At 41.7% G+C, this 10,529-nt stretch overlaps 1 protein-coding gene across 1 annotated transcript in view; it reads right to left on the bottom strand.

Annotated features, from left to right (window-relative positions):
* Window positions 1-356: 356 nt before the first annotated feature.
* Window positions 357-10,529, bottom strand: part of FBXL4 (F-box and leucine rich repeat protein 4) — a 41,411-nt gene continuing 31,238 nt past the window's right edge. Inside the window, exons 6-8 of the mRNA XM_072141916.1 lie at window positions 7,688-7,759; window positions 2,656-2,968; window positions 357-1,235 (exon numbers count right to left, since the gene is read on the bottom strand). Coding sequence (XP_071998017.1) covers window positions 1,072-1,235; window positions 2,656-2,968; window positions 7,688-7,759 — 549 coding nt within the window. The 3' untranslated portion in view covers window positions 357-1,071. The remainder of the gene's footprint in view (window positions 1,236-2,655; window positions 2,969-7,687; window positions 7,760-10,529) is intronic.

Below are 10,529 nucleotides of genomic sequence, written 5' to 3'. Positions count from 1 at the left end.
AGGCACAGTGGTGGCCACTCAGCAGATTAGAAAGAAAGACTGGTATAAAAAATATGGAGCAAAGCATATTATCATACATCAATTTGAGAGCTCCCATACAAACTCATACAGGGTCAAAATCTGTGAGTGATTGGTTTGAGGAGCAAGCAAGAAAATATTTCATCTCCGAGCAGTCACTTTTAGAGGTCCATCTTACCTTTTACTCAAAAAAGTGCCCTGATGCAAGGTGAACTATGTTCTGTAACACCAAAAATAAATCACTATCAAACAAATAATTTTGTTAACAGTAACATCACTTTGTATAGTTCATGTACTAGAGACATAGGCGTCTGATAAAGAAAGACAAAATTTGTAGGTATGTGCAGGAAAGCATTTTATTTTAAAAAGAGAAGATTGATGTTTTTTGCCTGTACAGGCAGTCCCAAAGTTAAGTACAAGATAGACTCTTTAGGCTTATTCTTAAGTTGAATTTGTATGCAAGTCGTACCAGGTATATTTTAGAATTGTAACTCCAGACAAAATTTTTCTGTCACTGTGACAATTGGATTTTCAAAATTTTGTGTTATCATAGGAACAAGGATTATAACTAAAATTTAATTATAGACACCTTGCAACTGATCACTGCAGCCTGTGACTATAGTAAAGCATCCAGAGGCCTTCACCTCACAATGGGTAGAGAGGTCTGTCTGTAACTAGGGGTCGTCTGTACGTTGGGTGTCCTCATGTCAGGGACCGCCTGTACATCACAAACAGTTTTATTGAAGAATATCCTTAGAATCTCTGTCTTCAGAGCAATAAATAAAATACATGAACATTAAGCCTGCTATATACTCAGAGTAAGGTAAAGATCAGTACATCTGCCCAAGAGGCAGTCATTTTTTAATATAAATGTGTATTTTAAGTACAAGGCAAAAATATAATAATTTATTTTTAAAAAATCCACTTAAAGAACAACATGGTCTTTTTAAGCATAAAATCTTTCTTATTTTAAATGAACTCTGCAAACATATCTATAGAGTGGAAGAGTATTTCCATAGTAAAAGAAAGTAAAAACTGGAGCAGCATCTAGATTCATTGAGTAAAACTCTTTTTGATGGACACATTTGGAAATCTGGAAGCCAGTTCCTGCACCACTCGGCTGTCAATTTGTGAACAAAAGGAAACATCTAATAGGATGAGTTCCTTGCAGCATTCCAGCAACTTTCGTAAAGATATTGGACTCACCAATCTGGTACCTAGAAAAAAAAAGGCAAAAATACAGACATCATTTTGGAACACAACTAACCTGTGTGCTGAATTAAAATGGTTAAAAAGGTGTTTTTCTATGCGACCTTAAAAACCGCACAACTTCACTTTCTACACAGACCTTTTAAATAGTTTAACGGCTTAAAAATATCTTTGGTACAGTTAAAGTATCCAAAGCTTTTTTTTGAGGTGGCCAACAACCTATACTGTCATCAGATTCAGTAATTGGTTGGGACTAGTATTCCAACATTGATAAGGGTTGTCTGTACTGAGGAGATTAATTGTATACTGTATATACTCGAGTATAAGCCAAGGTACCTCATTTTAACACAGAAAACTGGAAAACCTATTGACTCGAGTATAAGCCTAGGGTGGGAAATACATTGGTCACGGCCTTCAGACAGTATATAGCCTACCAGCCCATATCCCCCAATATGTAGCCTGCCAACCCTTCCAGCCTGTGCCCCCCCAGTATATAGAATGCCAGTCCCCCCCCCCCCCACACACACACACAGGTCCTAGCTTCTGATGCCTCTTCGGGTCCCTGTGCAAGGCCGGCATACACAATGACGTCAGCCACTTGCCGAAGTTATTGTTATTTGCGCCGCCGGCATCGCGCGGGAACCTGAAGAGGCACCTGAGCATCCGAAGCAAGAAGAGGATCTGATGGGGGACGTCAGAAAGGTGCGTACAGTGTTATGTTATATAGAATTGTTTCCCCTAAATCCCTTCCTCATCCAATCCCTTCCCTTCCTTGGTTGAACTTGATGGACAAGTGTCTTTTTTCAACCGTATAAACTATGAAACTATGAAGTTGTTTTTATAGACTCAAGTATGAGTATATACGCTAGTCAATCACTTCCATCTTTATGGTCTGATGTTCAAAGGCCAGGAAAGACCAATATAGGATTTGAATCAGCTGTAGCTTCACTACAGTACTAGTGACCTGGTAAATTCAGCAGCAACACTGCTTGAGCTGCCTTATGTCTGTTTAATATGCAAATACATTTTCCAGGATGGGATAAGAAAAAACATTGACTCTTCTTTCAAAAGGAACTTATTCCCAACTCTAGACAGAGCGGTTATGAGGTCATGACTCAAAAATTTCTTATAACTTCCACTCTTCAGTACAATTTAGGGAACTGGTTTAGTTGAGTGAGAGACTTTTGACGAAGGTTGAGTATATTTTCAATGATGAGATAAGGAAAACATTTCCTCTTATCTACCTTGTAAGGCAGCCCCTTGACAGTATGTATGTAAGTGTATAATATATATCATGCATTTTGCTGCTACTTAGAATTGCAGGTGGAAATACCTGGTATTTAGTGATGGAAATTCACCATGCACCATGTACACATAACCTCTTTAACAAAAGAAATCTTAAAAACATAGAAAACAAACATTACTTACCCAATATATCAAGGTATTGCAGATGTTGACAACTTGCTGCCAATTCTTCTATATCAGTGTCACACACAGAGCGGTTAGCAGTAAGAAAGAGCTTTCGTAGACCTGGAAGCTTATGGGCAAGGTTTGTAAAGCATCCAGTACCGCTATGAAGTGTAGGACACCAACCAAGGTCAAGCTCTTCGAGAAGAGGACATCCAGATGCAAGTTCCTTTATACCCTTTTCCGTAATATTTTTACACCTCCATAAGTCTAAAGAGCGTAACTTTTTGCACTTGGCACCTATAACTCCAGCTATGAGGTCATAGTCTTCAATCTGCCAAAATAAAAGATATTTGGTACTTAAAGATTCATTAGATCCAGGTTTCCCATTGTGTTGTTTCGTAACCCCTTAACGCTGCAACCCTTTTTCATTTTTGCGTTTTCATTTTTCACTCCCCACCTTCAAAAATCTATAACTTTTATATTTTTCCATGTACAGAGCTGTGTTATGGCTCATTTTCTACATAACAAATTACACTTCAAAAGCGGTGGTATTTAATATTCCACGCCATGTACTGGGAAGCGGAAAAAAAAATCCAAATGCAGTGAAAATGGTAAAATAACACATTTGTGCCGTATTCTTGTGGGCTTGGATTTTATGGATTTCACTGTATGCCCCAAATGACATGTCTACTTTATTCTTTTGGTTGGTGCGATCACGGAGATACCAAATTTGTATAGGTTTTATAATGTTTTCATACATTTTAAAAAAAGTAAAACCTCCTGTACAAATTTTTTTTTTGCATTTTGCCATCTTCTGGCGCAAATACTTTTTTTTATACTTTGGTGTACGGAGCTTTGGGGGGTGTTGTTTTTTTTTTTGCGGCTTTTGATGACGATTACAATGTTATAATTTTTAGGACTGTACAAACTTTTGATCACTTTTTATAGAATTTTTTTTTAAATGGCAAAAAAGTGCCATTTTTGAGTCTGGGAGTGATTTTCCGTTATGCGGTTAAACGCAGTGAAAAAAAAGTTATTATATTTTGGTAGATCAGGCATTTTTGGACACGGCGATACCTAATGTGTTTATGATTTTATGGTTTTTTTTTTAAATATTTTTTTATCAGTTCTAGGGAAAGGGGGGTGATTTGAGTTTTAAGGTTTTTTTAATCATATTTTTGTAACTTTTTTTTAATTTTTATTTTCACTATTTTTCAGACACCCTAGGGTACTTTAACCCTAGGTGTCTGTATGATGCTATCATATACTGCCATACTATTCCTCATTCATTACAATGTGCTGATAACACATTGTAATGAATGGGTTAACCCGAAGATGCCTCGGGTCTTCGCAAGGCTACGATGGCGGCGCCCATGCTGGCACCGATCGCGGGTGTTACCGGTTAGCCTTTGCTGCAATATGCAGCAAAGACTTGCCAGCTATGGAGAGGACTCAGCCCGTGAGCCCTCTCCATGCACCCGCACCCGGCATGTGACGTAGTATTACGTCGCATGTCAGTAAGGGGTTAATGATATATGAAAAATGAAAATGGTTGTGAATATAATAAATAATTTTGGGTAAATTCATTTATCCTGTATCTATACAATGCCCTCCTGGTGCACTATTGTACACTTATTCTCCTAATCCTTCGGTATCCTAGCACTCGGGTTTGGAGAATGAACAAAGAAATGGAGAACAAATTGGTGTATATAAAAAATACAAACCAATAACACAAAATACCATATATCCTCAAGCATTAGCATAGTTTTTCACTTGTCTTATACTCGAGTAGGGTTGCATAATGTATGAAAACCTAGCTGTCCCACATTAATCCTCTCTGATGAGATTGAGAACTTCCATCAACTGTCCATATATGGTATTCCTACATCTCTGAGGGTTTCCCTTGATACAAGGTATCTAAAATATTTAATGTTATCCAATTTATGCATTTTTGGCCAGATAAAATTGAAACAAACTCTACTCTCTTAGGTACGGTGGCGGGCTTGCTCTGCTCACTGTAACAGCCTGTAAAAGCTACAGCATTGAGAGGCACTGGAAACACCCACAATAGCCTTCCTGACTAATAAACCAAGCCTTCTGGCCAATTAGCATATGTTTATTTTAGAAGGAAAGAGGCCAAGGATAACAGATATAAGAAGATTGCCACATTGCCTTGATCTATAAGCAAGGACCCCTAGTTTATCATGTGTGATTTTGATTTCTATGAAAAAAAAAAAAAGAAACCACATCATTTAGGGCTCATTCACATGGCCAGGGGCGTTGCTAGGGTGGTAAAAGATCCGGGGCACGGGCCCCAATGCATGTGTATTGCACTTTCAGTAATGCCCTCCTGTACATAACCTTGTCACATGTGGTTGTGCCAATAACAAGGTTACTTCTGGTATATACAGCTACAGAGAACAAAGGAGAAATCCCCATCACCACATCTTATGTTCCTCATTGTCCCTACATCTTGGTTCCCTGGCAGTGTTATCCTGCTGCCGCCCCTAACAATCTCCCCCAAATACTGTAAGGCGGAGCTCACACTTTGTCTTGCATTTAAACAAAACCAGGTGCGTGTTACCCATCACATGTGTATTACTGGAAAATATATGTGATCAAACCAAGACCTGTGCTAGTGCCATGTGTGAACACGCTCCAAGAAATGTCCCCCACACAGCCCCCCCCATAAGTAATGTGTCCACACAGCCCCCCAGTAAATAATGTGCCTCACACAGCCCCCCAGTAAATAATGTGCCTCACACACAGCCCCCCAGTAAGTAATGTGCCTCACACAGTCCCCCCAGTAAGTAATGTGCCTCACACAGTCCCCCCAGTAAATAATGTGCCTCACACAGCCCCCCAGTAAGTAATGTGCCTCACACAGTCCTCCAGTAAGTAATGTGCCTCACACACAGCCCCCCAGTAAGTAATGTGCCTCACACAGTCCCCCCAGTAAATAATGTGCCTCACACAGTCCCCCCAGTAAATAATGTGCCTCACACAGTCCCCCCAGTAAGTAATGTGCCTCACACAGCCCCCCCAGTAAATAATGTGCCCCACACAGTCCTCCAGTAAATAATGTGCCTCACACAGCCCCCCAGTAAGTAATTGCCTCACACAGCCCCCCAGTAAATAATGTGGCTCACACAGCCCCCCAGTAAATAATGTGGCTCACACAGCCCCCCAGTAAATAATGTGCCCCACACAGCCCCCCAGTAAGTAATGTGCCTCACACAGTCCCCCCAGTAAGTAATGTGCCTCACACAGCCCCCCAGTAAGTAATGTGCCTCACACAGTCCCCCCAGTAAGTAATGTGCCTCACACAGTCCCCCCAGGAAATAATGTGCCTCACACAGTCCCCCCAGGAAATAATGTGCCTCACACAGTCCCCCCAGTAAATAATGTGCCTCACACAGTCCCCCCAGTAAATAATGTGCCTCACACAGCCCCCCAGTAAGTAATGTGCCTCACACAGTCCCCCCAGTAAGTAATGTGCCTCACACAGTCCCCCCAGTTAATAATGTGCCTCACACAGCCCCCAGTAAGTAATGTGCCTCACACAGTCCCCCCAGGAAATAATGTGCCTCACACAGCCCCCCAGGAAATAATGTGCCTCACACAGCCCCCCAGTAAGTAATGTGCCTCACACAGCCCCCCAGGAAATAATGCGCCTCACACAGCCCCCCAGGAAATAATGTGCCTCACACAGCCCCCCAGGAAATAATGTGCCTCACACAGCCCCCCAGGAAATAATGTGCCTCACACAGCCCCCCAGGAAATAATGTGCCTCACACAGCCCCCCAGGAAATAATGTGCCCCACAATGTTCTCCCCCTTCCCTAGTCCCTATCATGTTTCTCACCTCACAGATGCAGCTCTCTTTCTGTGCTCTGCTTTCCCCTGCAGGTCACGTGATAATGACATCATCACAGGTCTTTCAGCCTCTGGAACTCTTGGAGGCTAGGTCCTTGCAGGGGAAAGCAGCGCCTGCACTCGTTCTCATCACGATCTGAGGACACAGATCGTGATGAGAACGAGAGGGAAGGAATCTCCCGGGCAGCGGGGCAGATGATCTGCTGACCCGAGGAGATTCGGGGCACTGGCCAAAAGATCCGGGGCACGAGCCCCGGATCTTTTGACCTAGCGACGCCCCTGCACATGGCTGTCTGTGGGAACGTACATGCGGCTGCAAATTTGCAGCCACATATACGTCCCCATAGAAGGGAGTGGCCGCCTGACGGCGGTATGGTCCCACACAAGTGTGGCACCGTTCCACGACGTACAAAAAGATAGAGCATGCTTCCTAGGGGCCACCTACTTCTCCTCTACTGCACACGGCGGAAGTCTAAACCTTTACAAAGTGCCACCAGTAGTTTGTAAAAAAGGTTAAAAAGATGAACATCGGCATACTTTTATGAAAGAAAATAGCCATCAGTTTTTTTGTAAAAAAAATTAAAATAAAGGGTTTAACCTTAATGTAAATTAGCCTGAATGGATGGGTTAGAAGCACTCTTAGAGGTGTGCTTTCGGAGCTTAGAGGCCTGTGACCAGGCAATGTGAAATGATAACATCTGGAAACAGGGGACCCATGTGTATTGTCACAAATTTTGCTTTCTCAGGGGGATTCCGAATCATCTAAGGCGAGTGTATATACACACAATAAGCTAGGTCAGGCTACCAAAATGGAAGGAGATAACTGCATGCAGAAATATTTACTGCATGTTGTTGCATTCTTCCAGTGTTCCACCGACACACGCACAGTTCCCCCAGAGTCCCCTAGCTCCCATTTGGAGAAGCTATGTAATCATAATGGCCATGCAGCAAAGCCATCCACACAGCCAGAGTATGAAGGGCAGCAAGGTAGGTTTTGGAGTGTAAATACAATTAGCAATTCACCATGAAAATAAGATCTGTACAAAGGTTTGTACAAGGTTTGTGCAAACTATAACGGTCTCCAAAGGGTTACCCTGCTATCTAACAGGTTATGCATTTTCAGCTGCACATAGCTTAGTAGTAGGTGAAATGCTGAGATAATAAATGCTACTTACCAGGACACAGCTTCCAAGGTTAAGGTGCTGTAGATCTGGACAGAAGTTCAGAATGCTAAGTAGAGCTGTTTGCTGCCATTGGAATTATGTCAAAAGCAGATTTGAGAGGAAGAGAAGAAAAAAAAAAAAGAAAAAAGGGGTCAATTGGGTCATCACCTGCCTTGCTTAAGATGCAGCTTTAGGCTTCCTATACAAACATTACAAATGCTATCTAATGAGTCCCTAGGTATCCTTAACATTGATTAGTTTATAGTCTAAAAATCATTACAGGGCTAAATGTCTGTCACTTTGAAAGTGATTTCTTATCCCCTGGGGAGATCTATTCTTTAACTTTGGCAGGCATTCTCCCCAGGGATTTTTCTTTCCGAGAACAGTTAAGTTCAAAGATGTAGGGAAGCCGGGTCAGAAACACACAGACCGAAGAGCATCATATACAAGTGGGCAATAGCATCTCGGACGTCTCCATCCAGACTGATAGAAATGCCAATAGAGATGAAGAGATTCTGAATGAAATTTCTGACCTTGGAGTCACATGTGGCACTGAGCTGACAAGGCTACTCTCTGGAATCTACCAGAAGACAACCTAGCCCGGAGCACACAGTAATCCAGATGTGCACACAATACATCCGAGTGAGGGATGCAATAATATTTGAGTGGGAATCATGTCAGTTTCTGTACAGGTATTACATTGTTATCTGCTATGTATTATATAACAAACGTGGACAAAATCATTCAATGAAAGAAAGACCCACAATGGTCACAAAAATAACTCGAATTTGACAAAAGTAAAAATAAATATAGTTTCTATAAAAAAAAAAGAACAAATAAAAAGGCAGACATTGCTTTTCAACCATGCTGCAACAGAATTTTATAAAAAATAAAACTCATGTCAGATCAGGACAGAAATGAGGGTCCCTTAACTTAACCCCTTAATGACTGCTATATTGTGTTTTTACAGCGGCCATTAAGGGGACTCTTTTTGGAGCGCTGCCTTCCTACGTCGGCACGTCAGAAGAAGATTGCGGGACATCATGTCCTGTTGGTGCCAGAGCTTAGCTGTGTCATCACAGCCCAGCCTGGCACAAACACACGGGATTGGAAAAACTCAAGCATGAAAGCAACCCCTTCCTGGTGAGCTTAACGGGGGATCCTTCCTGCTGCAGCCCCGGGGTCCAGCAGGTGCCCCGAAGCTGCTGCATCCTCTTCATGCCGGGCTCTGCCTCCTGGCAGTACCCGGCTGTAGCTGCATGCTCAGTTACTTTCATTGTACACTGCAATACAAGTGTATTGCAGTGTAAGGGCTTGAACAAGCGATCGGATGAACGATGCCGAGAAAAAAAAAAAAAATCCAAATAAAGTCTATAAAACAAAAAAAAAAAAAACCACAAAAAGGCATACGTATTTGGTATCACAGTGTCTAGATTTATTGTACAGATTAATACAAAATCAATATTGAACCCACTCAGTGACCGACGTAAATATATAAACAAAAAAACAAAAAAAACACATCCCGTTATATACAATTTTTCATCAAATACTTTCACAAAAAATGTTCTAAAAAGTGATCAAAAAAGTTACGCACCCAAATATAATACGACTGAAAAGAACAACTCTTTTTGCAAAAAAATAAGCCCTCAACCAGATCTGTCAACAGAAAAATACACAATAGAAAGTATAGGTTGGACTTAATGGACTGATGTCTTTTTGTAACCTTGTTTACTAGAATACAGAAAAATATGCTGTTGAAGGGTTACAGAATTCATCCTTTGTCTCTCTATGTTCAGAAGATGACACTTCTCACTGTGAACAGTTGGCATACATGCCACATTATAGAGGCATCTACTGTACAACCCAGCTGCTGTATTCTAAGCGGTCGTCATATAGGCTTCTACCTATATGGGTCATGTGAGCTGATGAAAAACCCGTTTTGTGAAAAAGGTAGAATTTCTCCTCTTCAGTTTTTTGTATATGCCAGAAGCGTAGAGCCCCTCGCAAGCCAAAAACGCCGGGCCCTATATGAAGATTCGTCATCAGTCTTAAAAAAAATATAGATATCTATACTCACCTTCCAGCTTTATCCCACCCCCTACCCCGGCTCAGTCTTCTCCTCTTCCGCCCCAGGCGCATCACAATGGGGTCGGGGAGAAGAAGCCAGAAGGTAAGTATAGATTTTTTCAAGAGTGCTGTACTGTGGCCATTTCATTAATAATGGGGACCATCTGGGGTGGCCATTTCTTTTGTACAGGGGGGGCTCTGCTGAGGCCATTTCATTTGTAACGGGGGGCTCTGCTGTGGCCATTTTATTTGTAAAGGTGGGCTCTGCTGTGGCCATTTTATTTGTAAAGGGGGTGTGGCTGCTGCTGAACATTTCAGGAAAGGGGGTGTGGCTGCTGCTGAACATTTCATTAGAGTAGTAGCTGCAATTTAGTAGCTGGTGTGGATGGTAGTGGGGGTTGATGGTTTCAGATGATTGAACAGGATTGAAGTTCATCATTAAATTACTTTTATGAACAGTATAAGATTAAGCATGTAGAGGATACAGAGTAATACTTAAGTCCTAACATCCAGGCTCATGTTGGTTTGGACGCTGGGGTACCCTAGTCATGTGAACAGCCCGGGGCCATGGGACACTTAATCCGCCACTTTAGGCTATAACAAGGGTAAAAAAAAAAAAAACATACTTCCTAATATTGGCAATACCTACAATCTTACTTCCAAAACTTCTAAGGAAAATAAGTAGAGCTAATTCAATATTCCAGCTTCTTGTACAAATTAACTCATTACTGAACACAGTTGACATGAATTTGACTTTGTGCTGCCAAATTATTATTCACAAGCCAAA

This window comes from Engystomops pustulosus, chromosome 3, assembly GCF_040894005.1.
Source record: "Engystomops pustulosus chromosome 3, aEngPut4.maternal, whole genome shotgun sequence".
Lineage (NCBI taxonomy): Eukaryota > Metazoa > Chordata > Amphibia > Anura > Leptodactylidae > Engystomops > Engystomops pustulosus.
Note: the sequence above shows the minus strand (reverse complement) of the source record. Positions and strands in the feature narration are given on the sequence as shown.